Raw genomic sequence first — 25202 nt, forward strand, 5'->3', positions numbered from 1 at the left:
TGTTCTGGGGTAGGTGCTCCGCATGTGGCGGTTCCCTGTAAGGTAACCCCATGCAATGTATATCTTCCGCTAATTCATTTCCCTGTTGGCAAACTGTTGGCAAACCCTCTTCCTTGGGCAGAGCCCCCTCTGCCACAGTCTCCATGTTTGTAGTAACTCCTCCCCCATTGGGTAGGATCTACCATGAGACTCTTGCCGACCATATGAGGTATTTTCCACTTAAATACCACCCCCCCTTTGGGCGAGGTGTGGTCTCCGCGGTGTCCTCCCCTTGGGAGGGACACCCCCTGACTAGAACTGGCGGCCCAGTCGGATAATCCCCCTTGTTTTTTAGGGAGTGGAAAAAAAGAAGGGGAAAAGAGGCCACGACTGGGTTAGCCTGTCTCTATCTTTTGGGTAGTCGACTTGTCCCCAAAGGGCCATTCGACACATAACTATGTTGGGGGAGGTTACGTGTCGGCCTGGTGCGCTGGCTACGAGGCACACAGTTGTCTGCCCGTCACACACCGCCAGTTCACGTAACACGGTTCAGCCAGTTGCGGCGTTTTGTATAGGGACCCCTAGCGTCACTACATCGACATAACGTTGAGTGAGTGACAGATAGGGAACGTCCTGGTTACTTGCGTAACCTCCATTACCTGATGGAGGGAACGAGACATTGTGTCCCTCCTGCCACAATGCTGAACTACCCACTGAAATGGCCGGACCTTGTCTCGGCTCCTCAGCATAAAACCTGAATGAGTGGTTGCATACCAGCTCCTTTTATACCCGTATGTCAGGGGAAGTGGCATACAAATACCACTCGCCAATTTTCATTGGCCTTTTATCAAAGACCAGAGGTGTCTCGGGCTCCCAAGAGTGACCCCTAGTGTCACTACATCGACACAACGTCTCGTTCCCTCCATCAGGGAACGGAGGTTACGCAAGTAACCAGGACGTCTCTCTGTGCCGGTGGCGCGGAAGCAGATTTGAATCTCTCTAGTTAGATTACGTCAACATTTGAACAATGTATGTAGATAAATAACTAGTCATTCACCGTGATTTTGACAATCTTGGAAGCTGGTCTGGTGTAAATTGGCCATATTGACTGTGGAATTTTCCCAGTTTGCTGCCAATGTTAGTTTGTGTCCACATCAGTATGTACTCACGCTCTTATGCACGTCCCAAGAAATCAATTGTGCAATGCAAAAGTTTGGGCTGGAATGAAAAGTACATTTTAAATCATATTTCTTTGTTTAATGTAAAATAAATTGTTAAATTATACAGTAATTTAAATGCAAACTGTGGAGACTGTGAATCAGAGGTCACACAAATGATTATCATTCACTTGACAATAGAAAAGCTTAACTGAATAGCGATTACATGCCTGATTCTGTTTAAAACTACTCAAACACACATGACTCCCATAAACTCTTGTTGGAAAAACAAACAAACGCTTGTCACAGAAATGGCAAACGGCAACAGTTCCTAAGAACATTTCAGTCAAAAAATTCTTAGCGAATTGTCAATAGTGCCACAAGAATTTATAAGTTTTTACAGAATAGGTGATGTCAGCCAAAAAGGAATGTTGTTTTAGCAAGCATTTTGATAAAAGATGCACTAATGAATTGTGCACAATAAGACCAGGAACGTGTATTTCAAAAGTAAATAGCATCAATTTGGAGTTTATTATTACATTTTGACTTCCAAAAGATTGTTCTTAGGCTCTGTGGCACTTTAAACATATTGCTTGTTTTTTTGGAGCAGTCCGATAGGCTCTATCAATGCTAAGTTTTTTTTTATTATTTATTTTTTTTTGCAAAAACAACAAACCATTCAATTCTGAGTTTAGTATGTTTACAATTTCTTCAGTATGTGTAGCATTCATGTAACTAATGGCTAAAGCATTTGTACATTTGTATAAAAAAATAAAAAGGCTTCAAGGCCGTTTAGACTGAACACCTTGCACGAAAAAGCAAGACACAGAGCAATGATTAGAGCAGAACACAGTTTTTAACAGTTGAAGTTGTTTTTAACTTGAAAAAATTGTGGTGCTCCTGCGTGAGACCGCAGAAACACAGCCATACACGGCACAACAATCAAAGTCCATTAGCAGGTTTATATAGAAAAAACGCATGGATGGACACAAAATGCATTTGGTATGAACTGCCCCTTATTCACATGACACAGCACCAGTTGAAGTTTCTCAGTGTCATCTCTCAAAAAAGTAGCCTTTTGTTCCAAATGATTGTAGGTAAATATCCACTTAATCTAGCAATCGGTTTGATCTCCGTGTTCTTAAATATCCGAATACTGTTTTACTGAATGAGAAACCGCTGCAAATGATTCAGTGAGAAAGCAGTCCGAATGATTCAGACCTTTTTGCTAACCCGTTTGGCCAGTTCACTGAAAAGGTCAATGGAGCTCTGTGGCTCTAAATTCCATGTGGGTGATAAATTAATTTATTGGTTGTACAGGGTGACTTCTTGAAATTCCTAACAAATTAAAAGATATCAGTTATTTTAATCTTATGTAAAACAGAAAAGTACAACAGAATTTTTATATTTGGGTGACCTGTTCCTTTAAGGAGTAGATAAGAAAAGTTTAATGATTTCAGTTGTCATAAAAATAAGACACAGTGCTAGTGTTGATTCAGTGGCATTTATTTTTAAAGGACTGGACCCAGCCAAGGCAGTCTAATATGCTGGAGAAAAATGGCTTTTGGGTCCATTAGAGTTATTGGTGAGTTTCCACAGGCACTGTGTGGCATGTGTAACAGGAGACGAGGTTACAGTCTCATCGGCTCGGTGTCTGCATCTCGCTCTGATACAGTAGACTCTGTCTGGATGGGCGTGGTCTCTACAGCAGACTCTGTTTGGTTCTCCAGGCCCAGACCCCAGTCCTCATGCCCTTTCTGAGGTAGACTGGCTAACAGCTCCTGCCATACATAAAAACACGTTCACTAACATTACATTTACTTCTGTTTGTCTGCGAGTTACAAGCTTGTATATTTCCTCACCTGCTGTTTGTCTCTGTCCTTGTTCTTCACAGCTTTCAGCAGGCTTTTAGTGAAGCTCTTCAGTTTTGAGAACTTTTGCTTTTGGTTCTGCAGCTTGTTCTCCAGGAACTGCACTTCCTCATTCTGAGAGAATAATTCAACAATACTTCACTCATACAACACTGATCTGATCATAAACTTCTCATCAGAAAAGGACATTACAATCAAAATGTATAAAACATTTGAGAGATTAAAACAATTATGAACAACAAAGTCTTAGTGTGAAATAAAATTCTAGTTACTTCTAGAGCTTAGGGAAGCACTGGAAATCTTGACCAAAAATTTGAAAAGAAAACCTTGCGTTAAAGTCTGATTACAGAAACAGTGTGTAATACTTAAGAAGGTAAGGAGGAAGCTGGGGCCATCTTGACAAACACATAGACATTTAATGACACTTTTCAGTGTACAAAGAAACATAAACGCACTGCTTTTCAGCCAGCTGCGTCAAATCATAAAAAAACTCAGACACGTGGACAAGCTTCGTACATCTCTCTCCCGTCTGCCACTGTCTCTTCTCCTTAAATACTCCCGCCTCCCCTCGCTGGAACTCGAGGCCGGTGTGGCGCACAGGTAGAAGTCATTCGCCACTTATCTACCCAGCCTCACTCTGCCCAGATGCCGCTCGGCTCCGCCCTGCTCACCACACAGTGACATGGAGAAAAAACAGGGTTCATGTAAAATGATCTTGGTTTAATTACATTTAATGTAAATGCTGGCTGATGATTGATAAAATGGATGGTAACAAAGATGTGCTTATAGTTAAGACACAGGCACCTCCCTGTGTGGTGAGACTCTTGAGGAGAAATCCAAACTTAGGAGCGTAACAGCACAAAAAAATCACAGATGTTGCCAATACAGTTAGCATTTGCATTTCCTAGTTGCACATTAAAGTCCCCATCCCCAGAAATGAAGTGATATATTCATATATATATATATATATATATATATATATATATACACACACACACACACACACACACACACACACACAAATCTGTTATATACAGATGCAAAGAAATGTATGGCAGAAGAGGTAGGATATGTTGGATAAATATAAATAGACTAAGTTGTGTATTGCACATAATTATTGCTCAATGGGGCAGTTTTAACCGCTCATGAGATGGGTAGCCTGAGGGAAAAAAAACTGTTCCTGTGCCTGACGTTCTGGTGCTCAGTGCTCTGTAGCACCGTCCAGAAGGCAACAGTTCAAAAAGTAAGTGGGCTGCGTGAGTGGGGTCCAGAGTGATTTTTCCAGCCCTTTTCCTCACTCTGGAAGTGTACAGTTCTTGAAGGAGGGCAGAGGGCAACCAATAATCCTCTCTGAACTTTCCTTTGTAGTCTTCTGATGTCCGATTTCGTAGCTGAACCAAACCAGACAGTTATTAAAGTGCAGAGGACAGGCTCAATGACTGCTGAGTAGAACTGTATCAGCAGCCCCTGTGGCAGGTTGAACTTCCTCAGCTGGCGAAGGAAGTACAACCTCCTTTCACAATGGAGTCAATGTGGGTGTCCCACTTCAGGTCCTGTGAGATGGTAGTGCCCAGGATCCTGAATGACTCCACTGCTGCCACAGTGCTGTTTAGAATGGTGAGTGGGGTCAATGTTGGGGAGTTCCTCCTAAAGTCCACAATCATCTCCATTGTTTTGAGCGTGTTCAGCTCCAGGTTGTTTTGACTGCACCAGTGAGCCAGCTGTTCAACCTCCCTTCTGTATATAGACTCATCATCATCTTGGATGAGGCCGATGACAGTAGTGTCGTCTGCAAACTTCAGGAGCTTGACAGAGGTGTCCTTGGTGGTGCAGTCATTTGTGTACAGGGAGAAGAGTAGTGGGGAGAGCACACATCCCTGGAGGGCACCAGTGCTGATCATACAGGTGCTGGAAGTTAATTCCCCCAGTCTCACTAGCTGCTGCCCGTCTGTCAGATAGTTGGTGATCCACTGAGAGATAGATGTGGGAACAGAGAGTTTGTGTAATTTAGTCTGGAGAATAGCTGGGATGATGGTGTTGAAAACCAAACCATAGTCCACAAAAAGGATCCTTGCATATGTCCCTGGTCTGTCCAGATGTTGCAGGATATGATGCAATCCCATGTTGACTGCATCATCCACAGACGTGTTTGCTCGATAGGCAAATTAAAGGGGATCTAGAAAGGTTCCAGTGATGTCCTTCAGGTGGGCCAACACCAGTCTCTCAAATGACTTCATGACCACAGACATCAGAGTGACGGGTCTGTAGTCATTGAGTCCTGTGATTTTGGGTTTCTTTGGGACAGGAATGATGGTGGATTGTTTGAAACTGCAGGGAACTTCACACTGCTCCAGTGATTTATTAAGATTTGTGTGAAGATGGAGGCCAGCTGGTCAGCACATGATTTTAGACAAGCGGGTGAAACAATGTCTGGGCCCTGTGCTTTCCTTGTCTTTTGATTCCGGAAGACATGGCACACCTTCTCTTCACTGATCTTAAGTGCAGGTTGAGTAGCAGGAGGGAGGAGGAGAGGGGTTGCAGGAGGTGTTGATGTTTGTGTGAAGTGAAGGTCAGAGCGGGTGTGGGGTGTGAAACTGGGCCTTTCAATTCTACAGTAGAACACATTCAGGTCGTCAGCCAATTGTTGGTCCACTACAGTGTTGGGGGAAGGTCTCTTGAAGTTAGTAATGTCTCTCAGACCGCTCCACACTGATGCAGGATCATTAGCTTCATCTCAATCATGTTTCTCTTTTGTAATTAACATTTTTATTGATTCATATGTACATGACAGTGAAAAACTCAACACATATATAAAGAATCAACATTTTACATTTAAACCCCCCTAATACAATCCCACCCTGACCCCTAACGAACACCCCTGTAGTCCCACATAACACACACACACACACAATCCTATATATATATATATATATATATATATATATATATATATATATATATATAAATAAAATAATAATAAGCATACGATTAAACTAAACTACACTCTCCACATCCCCTCCCCCGAGAGTCCCCCCAAAAAGCTAAATATTTGCCCCATTTTTTAAAAATAAGTCCCTAAACCCCAGCCTTCTACTTACCGCTTTCTCAAATGCAGCTACCCTCCCCATTTCCACACACCACTCCGAAAAAGAGGGTGCTCCACTTGACTTCCAACCCCTTAAAATTACTTGCCTGCCGATCATGAGACAGGTCAAAATCCAGTTTTTAATGTGATTATCCCCTAAATGTATGACCACCCCATCACCCAAAATACAGAGTCTGGGACAGAGCAAAACCTGAATGTTCAAAACATCACACAGATAACTCCGAACCCTCAACCAAAACTCCTGGATCTTAACACACCCCCAAAAGACATGGGTAGTGTCTCCAACTTCTGATTGGCGTCGCCAGCAGGTGGGTGTGTCTTTAAGACCAAGCCTATATAATCTAGAGGGGGTCCAATAAAATCTATGTAAAATCTTAAATTGCACAAGGCGAACCCTTGCATCTCTAGATACAGATTTGAAATTTTTCAGAATCTTAGTCCACACTCCATCCTCCAATACCAAATTCAAATCTTTTTCCCATACTCTCTTGAGAGAAGTCAAGGCTCCATCCCCCAGACTCTGAATTAGCAGGGAGTAATACACTGGTGCCTCATGACCTTTTCCAAAAGCAGCAATCACCTCTCCCAAAGCATCTGCTGCTTTAGGTGGGTGTGTGCTACTCCCAAAAACAGTACAGAGCATGTGGCACAGCTGTAAATACTTATAGAACTGAGATCTGGGAATCCCAAAATTATTAACCAAATTCTCAAAAGATCTCAACACTCCACTCTCATACAGGTCGCCAAGTGTAGTAACCCCCCTCACAATCCACTCTGACCAGCAGAAAGGGGACTTGTTGATACATAATTTGGGGTTCAGCCATATGCTTGAGGCAACATTTAAATAAATGTCCGAATTAAAAACTCTGGCCACTCTTGTCCAAATCAAGTGCAAATGTGAAATAACGGGATGTGATTTAACTTCTCCAGTTACTTTGATAGAAAGGCTTTGCAGTGGCAAAATAGGGGCAAGGACTTCCTGTTCAATAGAAAACCAGGGAGGGGCTCTTTCAGGTGGAAACGTCCAATGAGCCAAATGCCTGAGTCCAAATGCATAATAATAAAACAAAATCTTGGGTAGTCCTAGCCCACCTTTGTCTATCAGCCTATGTAACTTATTAAAATGCAATCTGGGACGTTTACCATTTCAAATGAAGGACTTCGCTATGCTATCAAATTGCTTGAAATAAGAAAGGGGGACATCTACAGGGAGAGACCGTAGCAGGTAGTTAAATTTTGGAATACAATTCATTTTAATAACATTAACCTTCCCAATCATAGATAAATGTAATGAAGCCCACCTGCCCACATCACTCTAAAAACTTTTTATTAAAGGGTCAAAATTAACACTAACTAAATCAGACAAATTTGCTGGGAATAAAATCCCCAAATACTTAGTGTCCTGTTTGGACCACTGGAAGGCGCCTGGCTGGAAAGCCGTTACTGGACAGTAGGCTGTCAGAGCCAAAGCTTCGGATTTAGACCAATTGACTTTGTATCCTGAGAACTTGGAAAAGGAATTAATAATTCTGTGGAGGCAAGGCATAGATCTAGTAGGTTCAGAGACAAATAATAAAATATCATCTGCGTAAAGCAAAAGCTTATGCGCCACACCTCCCGCATCCACCCCTGGAAAATCATCATCCTTTCTTATCGCAGCTGCTAATGGTTCCAGGGCAAAACAGAACAATAATGGGGAAAGAGGGCAACCCTGCCGAGTGCCCCTATCCAGAGTAAAATAATCTGAAATTAATCCATTTTTTTGTACCGCTGCTACAGGGTGTCTATAATGTAACTTAATCCAACCAATAAATGTACTCCCGAACCCATACATTTCCAAAATCTTAAAAAGATAATCCCATTCTACCATATCAAATGCCTTTTCGGCATCAAGTGAGATGGCAGCAACCGGAGACTGATCATTCGCTACTGACTACATGATATTGATGAGACGCCTGATGTTATCAGAAGAGTTACGGCCCCGAATAAATCCCACCTGATCTATATATATAAGAGATGTCATAACATTACTTAATCGGTTAGCCAGAATTTTTGAAAATATTTTTACATCTAATTGGATCAGGGAGATTGGATGGTAACTTTTACACTTGCTTGGATCTTTGTCCTTTTTAAGAATCAGACTGATCCAGGCTTGTTTCATGGTTGGAGGAAGCTTTCCATTATTTAATGATTCAGTATAAACTTCTAACAAAAGTAGAGCCAGTTCTGTAGCATAGGATCTAAAAAATTCTGTGGCAAAACCATCTGGCCCTGGAGCCTTGCCAGTAGGTAGGGACTTAATTACTTCATCAAGCTCCTCCAAGGTTATCTCTGAATCAAGAGTTTTTTTGCTCAAACATCAGTTTAGGATTATCTAATGGTTCCACAAAGTTTCTAATATCTTCATCAGTAGATGAAGACGAGGGACTATAGAGATCAAGATAGAATTCTTTAAAAGCATTATTAATATCAATGGTCGAGGTAAAAATTTCACCACCAGCAGATTTCACTGAGGGAATGATAGAAAGAGACTCTCTCTGCTTTATATATCTAGCCAAAAGCTTCCCTACCTTGTCACCTGACTCAAAGTATGACTGTCTTGCCCTGAATTACCAAAACTCCACTTTCCGCGACAAAATAGTATTATATCTATATTTCAATCGGGTCAATTCTCTGAGGTCATCAGCTGACATACGACGCTTCAGCTCTGCCTCTGCACTTTTAATATTCTCTTCCAACTCCACGAGTTCTCGTGCTTTGGATTTTTTAATGAATGAGGCATACTGTATGATCCGACCCCTAAGAACAGCCTTAAGTGCCTCCCAAGCCACGCCCACTGAGGATACAGAGGACCAGTTGGTCTCCATATAAACACTGATTGCAGTCTTTAGCATTTGTTGTAAATCAGGATTTTGCAAAAGGGACACATTAAGGTGCCAACTATATGATTTCTTTTAGATGGCAACACCTCTAAACTTACCAGGGCATGATCTGAGACTAAGATATTTCCAACTGAGCAATCAACAACAGATGAAATGAGGGATTTGGATATCAAAAAAAAAAATCTATTCTAGAATAAATCTTATGGACTGATGAAAGAATTTATAGTCCCTACCAGATGGGTTCAAAAGTCTCCAAATATCCATAAGACCAAGATTTTTACACATCCTGTGAAGCGTCAATGTTGCTCTAGGGGGTTTGCACACTTTTGCTTCACTGTGATCAAGGACTGAATCCATAAAAAGATTAAAGTCTCCTCCCAATATTATATCATGAGGGTGCCAGCGGTTTGCAGCATCCTTTCAAGATCTATAAAAAAGCCCTGATCATTAGCGTTAGGTGCGTAAATATTAGCCAAAATCAACCTTTGCCCTTGAATTTCAGCTAAAACAATAATGACTCTTCCTAATTTATCTTTAACCTGTTTGAGACATTTGAGTTGTAGATGTTTATTAATCAATATAATGACTCCCTTGCTCTTACTTGAGCCAGCACTAAAGAAAACATGTCCACCCCATATCTTCCCAAATTGTTCAGCTTCCTGCGGGGAGAGACACTATATCATATTTCTTATGTTTAAGAAAAGTAATAACCTTCCTTCTTTTTATGGGGTGCCCCAAACATTTACATTCCATGTGGAGAGAGATAGTACACTCATATTAACATTTGACATTTTGATATAGCAGAAAAAATTAATTGTGTGTCAAAACAAAATTATACAGACCACATTCCCCATTAGTGAAACAATCAAACACCGAACAAAACAAACAGAAAAAAGCGCATTAACTCCGCGCAAGACCGTTGCCAACCGGCAACAATCCCTTTAAACTCAAAAGGTCCATGAACGCCAACGAGCCCCCACGACAACTTTGCCATTGGATTGCTCAATTTTGCCTCACAAATTTGTGAGGCAAAATTACATAACAGAAAATACTTTGTAAAATAAACCCCAGAATGAACGTGAAGAACGTGTAGATTCATTCACAGAACTGTCTCAAAGGTGTGATCTTCCACAAAACAAATTCCAGCTGATATAAAACTGTTCAGATTCCTCGGACAGACAGACGAATGTTCAGTGAGCCGGCTGTTATGAGTTCAACAGATGACGTCATCATTCCAATGTCCTGTAAAATACTCAACAAAACAAACTACAGCCAGCAGGAGGAATAAGCACGAAGAACGAACAGATTAATCCACAGATGTTCCAAAGGAGTGTTATTCAATAGAACAAGCTCCAGCCGCTAGGCGGAACCAATACAAAAAGAAACAAAACCGGCATCCTGGTTCCCCAGATGGTCGAGTCAGTTCACTCGGAGGCTGCATAAAAATATATACCATGACTTACACAATCCGTCAACTTTATAAAAGACTTTATCCTTTGTGTGAGCATGTAGATATTTTGCGGTCATCCGTAGTGTCCACTCTCAAACTGGCCGGGAACTTCAATGCAAATGTAATCTTTCGTCAATGCAAAAGTTTCTTTAAGGAAAAGTGTTATTCACAAAACAAACTCCAGCCGCTTGGCGGAGCCAACGCAAAAATGACACCCAACTTCCACAAAAGCCAGAATAAGTACAGCGAGTCGACCCATTCACATGAGAAACACCCAGTGGTTTACTCACCCACTGGTTCAATAAAAGACTTTGCCTGATTGGGACATGTAAATACTTTGTGACCGACCGTCATTTCTATTCTCAGTTTGGCCAGGAACATCAGAGCAAAAGTGATCTTTTGCTGATGTAAGAGTTTCTTACATTCCTTGAACCGATCGCGTTTCTCTCTTGTCGAATTCGCAAAGTCCGGGAATAAGAAAATATTATGGTTCTTCCAAGAAAGCTTCCCTTTACTCCTCGCCTGGCGCAACACAAGATCTTTATCGGATGATCTCAGAAATCTGGCCAGAATCGATCGAGGTCTGTCTCCCTCAGCAAATCTGTGAGCTGGGACTCTGTGAGCTCGCTCGATTTCCAACTTGTGGCCTGTTATGTCGAGCAGACTCGGGGAAAAGCTCGTCTAGGAATTTCACCACATCTCTGCCCTCCTCATGCTCAGGAATTCCAACAATTCGAATGTTATTCCTGTGGCTTCTATTCTCAAGATCTTCAAGTTTTTCAAGGAGATGTTCCAAATCAACTTTGGTCGTGGGCGGATTAGCGGTTAATTCCCTCTCCGAAGATTCCAGAAAATCAATTCGTCTCTCAACATCAGTCACTCTTGTAACTATCTCAGAGAATTTTATTTCCATTGCCGTAATTGATCGACGTATTACAGCGAGATCCTCCAAGTCAGCAAGAAACTTCGTCAACATCACCGACATGTTGGACAACTGACGCTGGATCTCCTCTCCCACCGCGCCATCCAAATGGAGTACCTGGTCTGTAGGCCTATTGGGGCTTTCATCCTGAACATGTAAGTGTCTTTTAATGTCTCCAGAGCCTGAGGATTTTGACTTCTTTGCCATGTTTTCCCTCAAATAGCAAATGTGTAACTGGGTGTATCCAGTTTCACTAGATTAAAACATAAAAATAATAAAAAATTTAGCAAAGTGCGCAGAGCTCGTCGATCACACGTCTGCCTCTTGTATGGTGTCACATCTCTCCTTCATCATGTTTCTTAAACCATTCCTGAACAATGTGTGCAGTGTGGCAGGGCACATTATCCTGCTGAAAGAGGCCACTGCCATCAGGGAATACCATCAATCCAAGGGGTGTACCTTGTCTGCAATGATGTTTAGGTAGGTGGTACATTTCAAATTGACATCCACGTGAATGGCCGGACCCAGGGTTTCCCAGCAGAACATTGCCCAGAGCATCAGACTCCCTCCACCGGCTTGTCATCTTCCCACAGTGCATCCTGGTGCCATCACTTCCCCAGGTAAACAGTACACGTGTACATGGCCGTCCACGTGATTTAAAAGAAAATGGGATTCATCGGACCAGGCGACTTTCTTCCACTGCTCCAAGGTCCAGTTCCAATGCTCACGTGTCCATTGTAGGTGCTTTCGATGGTGGACAGGGTCATCATGGGCACTCTGACCGGTCTGCTGCTACGCAGCTCCATACGCAGCAGGGTGCGATGCACTGTGTTTTGTGACACATTCCTCCTGTAACCATTATTTATTTATTTTTGGATTTTCTCCCCTTTTCTCCCCAATTCCCAATGTGCCTCGTGGTGGCGTAGTGACTCGCCTCAATCCGGGTGTTGGAGGATGAATCTCAGTTGCCTCCGCGTCTGAGACCGTCAATCGGTGCATCATATCACGTGGCTTGTTGAGCGCGTTACCGCATGTGGAGGCTTCATGCTATTCTCCATGGCATCCACACACAACTCACCACACACACCACTGAGAGCAAGAACCACATTATTGTGACCATGAGGAGGTTAACCCAATGTGACTCTACCCACCCTAGCAACCGGGCCAACTGGTTGCTTAGGAAGCCTGACTGGAGTCACTCAGCATGCCCTGGACTCCCGTAACCAGTATTAACATTTTCTGTGACTTGTGCCGCAGTAGACCTTCAGTCGGTTCGGACCAGACAGGATAGCCTTCGTTGCCCTCACGCATTGATGAGCCTTGGGTGCCCAACACCCTGTCGCCGGTTCTTGGTTTGTCCCTCCTCGGACCACTTTTGGTAGGTAATCACCGTTACTGATCAGGAGCACCCTACAATCCTTGCTGTGATGTTATCAATGTTATTCGCTTTACCTGTGAGTGGTCAAAATATTTAGGCTCATTGGCTCATACAATTTTGTACATAATATTAAAAATATTATCCAACATTACACAATTATTCTAAGCATATTAGGACCTTTTTCTCAAAATGAAGCTTCTCATATCTGTTGAAATATCTTTATTGTCTTTAATATCTATAAGCCTTTATTGTAAAAAATATGAGATAGTATGACTTTATTCTCAAAATTATCTATTTTTTGAGTAACTCCAGAGCTTAATAAAAAAATTCAAGGTGTAATTCTTCTCTAAAATGTAAAATTGGCAGACATGGATTGGTAACTGCAGAAGAAAGTACCGTTTGGCCATTGAAGGGCATTATTGGAGCCAAGATTTTATGGTAGTAATGGCACCTGAAGGAAGAAGGTTTCCGCCAAGAATTTTCAATTTGCTGCATCACTACAGCATATCTCACCAAAGATTTAAGTGGAACAGTGTTATTGTACAATACTTTACCCCTGCTGATAACTTTGGCAAGTGTCCTAAAGTGTAAAATTTACAATCTGTAATTACTAAAAGGATTAAAATTGTGAAAAACATAACAGAAATGGTGACTACATACAGCACCTAAAACATAACATGGCCATGTTATTTGTCAACTACCAATTAAAAAACTGGGTAAATATTAACACATAACTGTAAATATATTATAACTGTAAATGTTCTAAATAAATACACACAGAGCTACATTGATGACGATATATTTGTTTGTGCCGATGTTGTTGAATGATTGCTCTCCTGCTTCTCTGCTTACCTTGAACTCTAAGAGGCTCTGCATCTGCTCCAACTCAGTGGTCAACATGTCATCACCATCATCATCATCTTCATTATCCATGATTTCAATCTTCTAGTAGAAAGTTTCATGCATGAGTTACTCACAACACCTGACTCAAAGAGTGAGAGTTAAACCATCTGTTCTGTTGCAAGAGAATATGAACTCATACCACATTTTTAGCAGTGAAACGGTCTAATCCTTCCTTTACATTATCGTCTTTCTGAAACAAATCACTGCCTCCATCTTCAAAACAAGCAAGAAACGTACAATAAAATATCCTGTTTTTATTGTGTCATTACAAATCAAACAAATATAAGAGATATACAGTAGTTCGCAAATAGCAAAAAACTCTTCCTACCATCAGACAAACAGAGCGACTCGGCATAGTGTTCGCTGCCGTCTGCGAGTGCAGGAGTGTGACACCTGTCTTCAAGCGTGGTAGGAGTGCAGCCTTCAGTTTGATTGGAGAACACGGCTGGACCAACTTTAGGTGGAGGTATTTCAATGCCCATCAAACGGTACTTCCTTCTGCGGTTACCGATCCATGTCTGCCAATATTAGATTTTAGAAAATAATTAAACTTTGAATTTTTGATGAAGTTCTAGAGTCACTCAAAAAAAGATGATTTTGAGAATGAAGTCATATTAGTTAAATATTATGTTTTTTGATAATTAAGGCTTCTTTATATATATATATATATATATATATATATATATATATATATATATATATATATATATATATATATATATATATATATTTGAGAATAAAAACATTTAAACAGATTTGAGAAGTTTCATTTCAAGTCATAATATTCTAGCAATAAAAGTGTAATGACTAGATAAAAGCAATGAGGCATGATTTTATAATAATAATATCCTTTTGTTAAACAAGTTTTAAAGAAAAAGGGATGTGAATTGTGGGCAAGCCAATAAGCAAGCAGGATACAGTGGTCTGGAGGATTTTGTAAAATCTGACTTTAGATTAACAATTAAGAATTAGAATTAGATTAAGAATTAGATTGCCTCTTGGCAAACCATAATAAAGTTATCATAGTTAGTTTTGAGACTTCTGGGTAAGACTATGTAAGAAACTGTTCAGAAGAAGACAAAAAATGAATAATCTCAATAATCTTTAGCCATAAAGACATTGGCTCATAAGCTGCACATTGGCTCAAAATACCTTGATAAAAGACTAATTACTACAGCAATAACACCCATTCATTGTTAAAATGTCACTTAACTGCAAATAGTGTTTTGTCGCAGCTGTGTCACTAAGTAGTATTATATTTTGTAATATTTCTTACATTATTCTCGTAAAGTTTTACCTTTCAACGTTTATTCAAAATACTATGAATTAATCTTAAACTATTGGATTTTGTAAACAGTGGTCCTAAAATGCTGTTGGGTTATTCCATGTCGAATCAACCAAATTTCAGCAACTTCCCCAGCTGATTTATTTTTTATTAATACCTTTTCTGAAGAAAGAGGCACATAAATGATGATGAAAGGCAAAATATTAAATGGCATGGATCAGTATTTATTTCTTTTTTGTGGAGGGGGTCAAAATGACAATTTTCGCCAATGATTTGGAGCAAGACTACAGGTCACAAAAATAACATTATAGGTGGTGGCATCATACTTTAGTATTAACACAGAGATATGTAGGTCTATTACTAAAATAATTTGACTTCAGCACCCCTTATTGCATTATATGCCAGTGGTGTGAGGCCACAAATAGGGAGGGGGAAACCCTTATAGGAGTGAGTGTCTGTAACTCCAGAACCAGATGTATAAAATATATATGATATTCTTTTAGATTATGGTTCAGAACAAACTTTCCTTTTTGTATCTTAATTTTTAAGATTCCGTAATTACACGTATATGGGACTCTAATCCATATGGCTCTATCCATGAATGATTACATTTTAACACAATTTTATGCTGTAGTCAACTGCTCCATGGCATTTAATATTTTAACATTTATGTTTCTCTTTCACCAGTAAAAAACTATGATAAAAAAATTTGAGCCGGGGACCTCTGGTTGAGTTGACACGGAATGACCCTGTTGAATGAATCGGTAGTTAGTATGAATTTTTTCTGTTTAAGATGCAGTACCTTTACATCAATAACAGCCCTATTATCTGACACTTTTGGATTACGAATAAATGAATTATTGTTGAGAAATACACATGTGAAATGGGTATACAGTATCTACAATGGCATTGGCAACTGAAAACATGTGCTTTTATATGCATCCACTTCTACAGATGTCAGTATAAAATCCCAGACCACAATCATATCAGCCAATAATCCATTAAAACTAAATGACTGAATGCACCTTTTGCATTCACAACAATTTTGTTATAGTAAGAAATTGTTTCCTTGTGGATTATACTGTAAATAATACAATTAAACTTAAAGGTGCACTCAGTAAAATGTGAGTTTATGTTGCACTAACACCTAGCAGTTTAGATGAAGCATCACAAACAAAGAATAAAGTTACAGATGCCATTGTAGAAATATGCCATTCATAGTCAGTCGTGATGAATGTATTCCACGAGTGAAACCGTCAATTACATGGGATTATTGAGATAAAGCAAGTGATATTTGAAAGGTCATATAATCTGTTTCTTTCTGTTTTAAAGTTTAACAATTAACAAATAAATAAATACTTTTGTAAACATACAAACCTTGATAATTTCTGTGTCGACACGGAGTTCATTGGCTGCGGCTACAATCTTTTCTCTGCACACAGAACCGAGGCTCGTCATGCCGTTGTCCCAGTATCTCTTCAGCGTGAACACGTCTCTGTCACTAAACTGAGTCCTGTCCTGCATCTTAACAAACACTACACCATTTATTAAAGGTCATCATCAAAGTCTGACAGAACATCAGCTCTCATATGTTTGTGCTAGAGCAGTGCATCACAAACCGATTTGGGATGTACACATTTGGACGTCTCCCTAATCAAACATGCTTAATTCAACACATCAGCTCTACTAGCCCTTTAACTGACCTTTATTTAGGTGTACATTTTTTTTTAATGGTGTGGGGGTGGGGCAGGGGTAGTTAAAGCAGTCTTCCCACAGGTTTACTGCCCCATGCCCATATCAGCTGTAGGCATGCTGTAGTGACAGCAGCAGTTCACAAACTACAGTGACTCACACAAATGAAAGAAGGGTGCTTTTCAGCCATCAAAGAGTAGGGTCAAAAAAGTAACCAAGTAATTAGGAATCAACAGTTGAAACATGAAAAAAAAAAAAAAAACGCATTTTTTCAAATTCATTCATGACGGGTGATATATATGTAAAGGGTAGAAACAACCTAAAGGTAGCACAGGCTAAAAGTAGTTGAAAGGGGTATCTGTGAGTGATATATGAGAACAGTTATAGTGATATTTGATTTTTTTCCTTTAATAGACACACTGAAACAATAAATCCAAATATTTTGCACACAAACACACACGCAATCATGTGTTATTTTTTTTCTCCACATATACCTATTCCTATATTCAAGTTTTTTTTTCGTGAAAAGTTAAGATGGGTACTTCACTGTTCTTTGGAAAAGGAAAGAGGAAAAACTTTGGTTCCCATTCATCCAGAAGAATAATTCTTTGATAATTTTTTAAGCAAATAAGGTTATTCAGTTGAAGTTACTATAGTGAAGTTTTTGAATTTATGGAAATGTATTTAACTGACTGAAAATGTTAATAATTAACTTTTTTTTTATTGCATGGAAATGTAAAGATTTCTGATTTGGCATTGTGACAAGGAGGAGGGCAATCGGGCTAATCAGCCGAGGAGAGGGATTAATGCAGCTGGATGCAGCAGTTGGGAAAGAGAGAGCCACACGCAGCTGCGCGGTGTTTGTGTTTTGTGTCTTTTTATTTAAGTTTTCATTAAAATATCACTTTGATGCTGTGTCCGGTTCCCTCCTTCTCCTTGCCCATCTTAACCTTGTTACATTGGTGCCGAAGCCCGGGAAGGAGGAGGGATGCGCTGTCGTGGAGTCCTCGCCACTGCCGTCGGCCCAAAGGAGCAGCCGCGGCTGTCCGCCGGGGGATGGAGGAATTGCTGCTGACCGCCTGGATGCGGAGGAACGGATGCCATCCACGAGGGGAGGAGGTGCTCGCTACCGGCCACCAGAATGCGGAGGGGTGTTCCATCCGCCAGGGGTCAGAGGACTTGCTGCTATCCGCCCGGGGAGGAGCGGCTGTCATCCGCCAGAGGGTGGAGGAGTAGTCGAGGACCAGGCGACGGCGTGTCTGGGAACCGGCGAGCAATTTATTTTTCCGCTCTCTCACTGTTGCTCCGCCTCGCTCTTTCCCTCTCCCCTTTTCCCTCCCCTTGTTTCCCTCCCAGGTCCCAAAAGGTGGAAGGGCAACGCCATAGACGAGGGGGTGTACGTCTTGCCGGGGGTTTCCCGGCCTGAGGCAAAGGAGGGAGGAGTGTGACGAGGAGGAGGGTGGGACCGGGCCGTGAGTGCGCACGGCCGGCCCCCAGTCAGGCTACTCAGCCGAGGAGAGAGATAAAGCAGAGCCAGTTGTGGCAGTTCGGGAGAGAGAGAGCCACCTGCAGCTGCCGTGTGTGTGTTTTGTGTCTTTTTGTTAAAATTTTCATTAAAATATTACTTTGATGCTTAAAAAAATTAATAATAATAATTTGCTCGCCGGTTCCCAGACACGCCATCTCCTGGTCCTCAACCACTCCTCCAACCTGGCGGATGACAGCCGCTCCTCCCTGGGCGGACAGGAGCAAGTCCTCCGAGCCCTGGTGGATGGAACAGGGCTCCAGACTAAGAGCCATTGGCTCCTAAACTGATACATTAAGGAGCCAAATGGCTGTTTTCATTTGCAAGATCACAGAATTGCTCGATTGCTGTTCCGAAACAAGATAGAAAGCAGAAGAAAAGGAAGACAGCTGATAACCCATTAATCAGAGGTTTAATAAACAGTACAGCTACAGTATATAGTTGAGAAGATAAGTTTGCATTCCCTATTGTCTCATAAATGTTCACACCCCTTTCATAATTTATACAAATATAAAATAAAATATTTTATTTAATACTGCTCTTCACAATATACACTACAGATAATTCATAAAATATAGCATGCATATAGTAGTGTGTTGTCTTTTTGAGCATCAGTGAATGTTTGCACCATGTGTAATAGTTGTGAACAAGTCCCTCAATTGTCCTAAGCATCAAAAGCTTGATCTGTATACATACATATATATATATATATATATATATATATATATATACATATACATATACATATATACATACACATACAGGGTTGGGAGGGTTACTTTTGAAATGTATTCCACTACAGATTACAGAATACATGCTGTTAAATGTAAATTGGATTCTGTTAGATTACTCAAGGTCAGTAACATGTTCTAAATACTTTGGATTACTTCTTCAGCACTGGTAGATTTTTTCACTTGTTTTGACTATAAAAACTCTGCCAGTACAGTAAGACAAAATGCACATTAAAAATACATTCTCTGAAAAACCTAAATATCTTATGCAGTGTTGTTTCTAAAACAAGATAAATCAAATTGATCTTGTTGTAAGGATTTTTAGATATTTTACAGGAAAACAATACAAAAATTATTATCAAGAATACGATTTGTGCCCTAATATCAAAGGTCTTACTAGAAAAAAGAAATTATGATCCAACGTGAATTTTCTTGATAAAAAAATATGGTCGTGCCTGGTAACATTTGCATGTAAAATGGCTAGAAATAGCCTTTTAGCTTAGCGTAAAGCTGACAATTTACACAAGGTTTATTTCTATTTCTTCTGCTCCAAACTTACTTCAAACTTACTTCTCTGTCTGCTCGTATGAATGTAACACATCATAAGAAAGTGTTTCACCGCTGTTCAAATGCACTTTGGATCGCATCATTTATATGTATAAATGTTTTCCATCTGAAAGGACTAAATATTAAATGAAATAATTGACAATAAAAGTAATCTCTTCAGTAATCAAAATACTATTTGAAAGTAACTGTATTCTAATTACCAAAGATATAAATTGTAACTGTAGTGGAATAGTTACTTATATTTTGTATTTTAAATACATAATCCCGTTACATGTATTCTGTTACTCCCCAACCCTGTATATATATATATATATATATATATATACACACATATTTACATACACATACAGTATATAAATTGTTTTACAATATTGCCTTAGTCTTTTATTGTTACCAGATGGCCCAGACACAGAGACTACAAGAGTGCAAATTGAATGAAATCCCAGATGCAGTTTATTGTGCTACTCCAATCCCAAACAATAATTACCAGAAGAAAAAAAGTGGTACACAATACGAGACTTTTAATTATAAAGAAGCCCGAAATACACATGGGACTCTTATTTTGATATGTCTGCGCTCCCAGTTGTGAGCTCATTGAAGGCTGATTCGCTGAGAAAGTGAGTCTGATTCAAACTGCTAACCTGAGCTCCTGAGTTCAAACCCTCAGTTCTTTTCAGGTGATTATGAAAAAGATCCGGTTCAAAAGAGTCATTTGGTCACGACTCTATCATGCTGGGTTTGTTGTTGCGTGTGGTGCAGCGAGTTCGTCAGAAACAGAATGGGTGAAAAGCAGCACGAGACACACTGCTGCGTGCTCTAAAGATGTATTCAATAACTCACAAGATGATATCTGATGAAACCGCATATGAACGCACACAACCCGACTGACACCAATGGTGACTAGATTTTAAATTATAGTTACAATAAATTATTTTTGGTCGCATTTGTGACCATTTTAGTCGCAGTCTGGAGCCCTGTGGAATGCAACTCTGCGTTCTGGCGGCCGGTAGCGAGCCCCTCTGCCCCTGGCAGCTGCTCCTCTGCTCCAGGTGGCTGGCAGCGAGTCCCTCCTCCCCTCGCGGGTGGCGGCCGTTCCTCCGCATCCAGGCAGCTGGCAGCGACTCCTCCATCCCCCGGCGGATAGCCGCGGCTGCTACTTTGGGCGGACAGCAGTGGCGAGGACTCCATGACAGCGCATCCCTCCTCCTTCCCGGGTTTCGGGACCAAGGTAACATGGGTTTAAAATAGGCAAAGAGGAGGCGGGAACTGGCTGAACAGTCAAAGTAATATATAATGTAAACTTAAACAAAAAGACACAAAACACAAACGCACACACGGCAGCTGCGTGTGGCTCTCTCTCCCGAACTGCCGCATCCGGCTGCATTTATCCCTCTTTTCAGCTGATTAACCTGATTCTACCCTCCTCCTCGTCACAGGCATGTTTGGCATAGAAGGAATTAATGAAAACAGTTGAATTAAAAAAGTTATTAAAATAAAGAATAGCATGTTAACTGTTTAAAAACACTGTTCATGAAAAAACTGATGAATGACTTGAAATGTGAGTTGTTATAATTGTGAGCTGCATGCACATCTGATTTTGTGATTTTTTGGATGTTATTTGGACCGCCATACAGTACATTCAGAAAGTATTCAGACCCCTTCATATTTTTCACATTTAGTTATGAATTAATTAATTAATGAGCCTTATGCTAAAATGCTTTAAATTATTATTTTTTCCACATCAATCTACACTCCATACCCCATAATGACAAAGGAAAAACCTGATTTTTGATAACTTTGCAAATTTATTAAAAAGAAAAAACTGAAATATCACACTGACATAAGTATTCAGACCCTTAACTCAGTTCCAGGGGGATAAAGTAAAGAATTACAAATATGTTACTGTAATTAAGTAGTTTTTCCCAGGAATTGTACTTTTTAAGTAGTTTTAAAATTGTATACTTTTACTTGAGTACATTTTAAGTGCTGTAACTGTACTTTTAATGTGCTATTTTCCCACCATCTGTGTTCCCTACTTCCCTGTCCTGATTTTATTTTTATCTATCAACATGATTGGCTAGTCTTGTGACTCCCATCAAATCAAATCACATGTAAAAAACTTGAATGGCAGCTGTAGATCTGGCGCCAACTGTTATGGATGTGGAGGATGCCTCAAACACAGTTCAAACACCTGAACATCATGGCCGCCCCTGACAGGGCTTTTCACAGTGAAAAAGGCCAATTGCTTGACTGTGTCATGTGAGTTTAACTTGCTCAAGCCAGAAATCCTGCCTCTAATTTGAAGAAACATATCGAGGTAAATTTCATATTTCTGCTTACTAGATTCTGTTTGTCTATAACGTAGCCTGTAAATTAGCTATCTATCACTGAGATTATTGGGTTGATGTGAGAGATTAAGGCAATGTTATCAATAGGGCTGGGCGATAAAACAATCTTGATGTTTATCTGAAAAAAAAAAAAAAAAAAAAGAGATCGATGATAAACTTTTGAGTAGTTCTACATCTAGACCAGGGGTGTTCATTTCATCGATCGCGATAGCAAGACAACCACTGGTTGGTTGATCTAGATAAAATATAAAAGATTGACTTTTTATTTCCTGACGTCTGTAGCTGCGTGGTGTTTGATTGACAGGTGGCTTATGTTTGTACGCTTTACATGCGCGTGTGTTCTGAGAGCGCTAATGCGGGTACATGCCTAAATGGTCAAATACACTTCATAATTCCGCCAATGCCTGTCTTGGTGAGATATTAATGTAAACACAGTCGGTTTGGTCTAAAGTGAACATAAACAGTGGGACAAAAAGCGTATTTGCATCAAAATGTTGGACTTGAAGTGTACATGTAACCGAATAGAGCACTGTCTAGTAGGCTATGTCATATAAAGGCTATTAATCAAACAACAATAACAAGGAAACAAGAAAACCACTCACTACTTTTGGCTGAATAACTTTAAAAATATTAATGTAATAGAATAAAACAGTGACATTTTTAATAATAATATTTTTTAATAATATTGTTAGTTTTTTTTTTAATAATACCAACCCTGATGTAGAGATTGTGTTAATATGTATAATAAATTACCAGGAAAGTAGAGATGATAAAATAATTTATAATTATGCTTAGACTTTATCAAGTTTTTTCTTATGCCTGATAGAAAAGTATCAACCTTTGTAGAGCAATACTTCAGGCAGAACATTCCACCAGTCACAAACTTCAGAATATTGTGCATCATACATTAGAATTAGAACACAACTATTTCTGGGCTTAAAAGATACAAGAACTAAATCAGTGTGGAACATTGTATCTCAAAAGGAGGACAATGTGGCCCCCCATGTGCTACTTAAAGAAATAGTTCACTCAAAAATGAAAATTCTCTCATCATTTACTCACCCTTATGCCATCTCAGATGTGTATGACTCTCTTTCTTCAGAACACAAATTAAGATTTTCAGAAGAATATTTCAGCTCTGTAGGTCCATACAATAAAAGTGAATGGATGCCAAAATTTTGATGCTCCAAAAAGCACATAAATGCAGCACAAAAATAATCCACTTGACTCCAGTAGTTAAATCCATGAATTCAGAAGTGATATGAGAGGTGTGGGTGAGTAAAAGATCAATATTGAAGTCATTTTTGCTAGAAGTTCATCTCCCTGCCCAGTAGATGGCGATATTCATGAAGAATGTGAATCACCAAAAACAAAAGAAAGTGAAAGTTAAAGTGGAGATTGACTGAGCAGGGAGGAGAATTTATAGTAAAAATGGACTTAAATATTGATCTGTTTCTCACCCAACCTATCATATCTCTTCTGAAGACATGGATTTAACCACTGGAGTCACATGGATTAGGCTACTTTTATGCTGACTTATGTGATTTTTTTGGAGCTTCAATATTTTGGCACCCATTCACTTGAATTGTATGGACCAAAAGAGCTGAGATATTCTCCTAAAAATCTTAATTTGTGTTCTGCTGAAGAAAGTCATACACATCCAGGATGGCATAAAGGTGACTAAATGATGAGAGAATTTTAATTTTTGTATGAATTATTCCTTTAAAGCCCAATGTGGCCCCTGTACCAAACAATTGCTCTACCGCCTCTATTGTGCGGGACATGACGCGCCAAGTGACCCTGCTTTTTTAGTGTTTCTTTTTTTTTTTGCATTCCTTGCATTGTTTTGAAAAAATTTTATGCGCAATAATAACTTTCTCAGTCGGCATTGAGGAAAATTTTGACCCTATACATAAACTGATTTTAATGTAATTGTTTCATACATTATGATATTGAAAATAACTTTCATCTTTTCATTTCTGTAATCATGTCACCCTTTTATTTATTTTTTAAAATCAGATTCATATAGTGTTTACAGTATAATAGATAAGTGATGTATTTTAAAACTTGTCAATAACAAACACCTTCAAAATACTTTTTTTTTCTTTTTTTTTTTTTTCTGGCAAACAGCCATAGAAGGGAATGTAAATTATGGTATGTGTGCTACATTTTTATATTGCAGCATTGAGTTTTTATTTTAAAGGGGCATAGATTTCGCAACTCAGTACTCAATACTCACTACTCATGAGAACTTTTAAATGAGCAACTCTTTTACTCTTTCTTGAGTTGTTTTTAGTACAGGTACGTTTACTCTACTCAAACTACATTTTTTAAGAATAACAGTACTTTTACTTGAGTATTATTTTTCAGTACTCTTTCCACCCCTGCTCAGTACTTAGTTGAAGCACCTTTGGCAGCGATTACAACCTCAAGTCTTATTGGATATGATGCGACAAGCTTTGCACACCTGGATTTGGGGATTTTCTGCCATTCTTCTCTGCATATTCTCTCAAGCTCTGTCAGGTTGGATGGGGACCATCGGTGGACAGCCATTTTCAGGTCTCTTCAGAGATGTTCGATTGGGTTCAAGTCCGGGCTTCTGCTGGACCACTCAAGGACATTCACAGAGTTGTCCCTAAGCCACTCTTGCATTGTCTTGGCTGTGTGCTTAGGGTCATTGTCCTATTGGAAGGTGAACCTTCGGCCCAGTCTGAGGTCCTGAGCACTATGGACCAGGTTTTCATTAAGGATATCTCTGTATTTTGCTGCATTCAGCCGTCCTTCAACCCTCACCAGTCCCCCAATCCCTGCTGCTGAAAAACACCCCCACAGCATGTGCCACCACCATGCTTCACCGTTGGGATGGTATTGCACAGGTGATGAGCAGTGCCTTGTTTCCTCCAGACATGATGCTTGGAATTAAGGCCAAACTGTTTAATCTTCATTTCATCAGACCAGAGAATCTTGTTTCTCACAGTCTGAGAATCCTTTAAGTGCTTTTTTATGTGTTTTGCACTGAGGAGAGGTTTCCGTCTGGCAACTCTGCCATAAAGCCCAGATCAGTGCAGTGATGGTTGTCCTTCTGCAAGTTTTTCCCATCTCCACACATGATCTCTGGAGCTCAGCAAGAGTGACCATCGGGTTCTTGGTCACCTCTCTTACCAAGGACATTCTCTCGCCGATTGCTCAGTTTGGCTGGGCAGCCAGCTCTAGGAACAGTCCTTGTTGTTCAAGACTTCTTCCATTTAAGAATTATGGAGGCCACTGTGCCCTTGGGAACCTTCAATGCATTTTTGTAGCCTTCCCCAGATCTGTGCCATGACACAATCCTGTCTCTGAGCTCTGCAGGCAGTTCCTTTGACCTCATGGCTTGGTTTTCAGCTGTGAGACCTTATATAGACAGGTG

At 40.0% G+C, this 25202-nt stretch overlaps 1 protein-coding gene across 5 annotated transcripts in view; it reads right to left on the bottom strand.

Moving 5' to 3' along the window:
• Nucleotides 1–2624: 2624 nt before the first annotated feature.
• The window catches only part of LOC127413427 (highly divergent homeobox-like), a 107374-nt gene continuing 84796 nt past the window's right edge, over nt 2625–25202 (bottom strand). Inside the window, exons 6-11 of one of the 5 annotated variants that reach the window (XM_051650582.1) lie at nt 16311–16451; nt 13977–14166; nt 13788–13861; nt 13598–13690; nt 2999–3121; nt 2625–2917 (exon numbers count right to left, since the gene is read on the bottom strand). In XM_051650582.1, coding sequence (XP_051506542.1) covers nt 2768–2917; nt 2999–3121; nt 13598–13690; nt 13788–13861; nt 13977–14166; nt 16311–16451 — 771 coding nt within the window. In that variant the 3' untranslated portion in view covers nt 2625–2767. Of the gene's footprint in view, nt 2918–2998; nt 3122–3523; nt 3671–13597; nt 13691–13787; nt 13862–13976; nt 14167–16310; nt 16458–25202 lie in introns of those variants that run through there. The other 4 variants (XM_051650581.1, XM_051650580.1, XR_007892588.1 and 1 more) reach the window with 4 other exon arrangements.

Source organism: Myxocyprinus asiaticus, chromosome 22 (genome assembly GCF_019703515.2).
Source record: "Myxocyprinus asiaticus isolate MX2 ecotype Aquarium Trade chromosome 22, UBuf_Myxa_2, whole genome shotgun sequence".
In the NCBI taxonomy this organism is placed as follows: Eukaryota; Metazoa; Chordata; class Actinopteri; order Cypriniformes; family Catostomidae; genus Myxocyprinus; species Myxocyprinus asiaticus.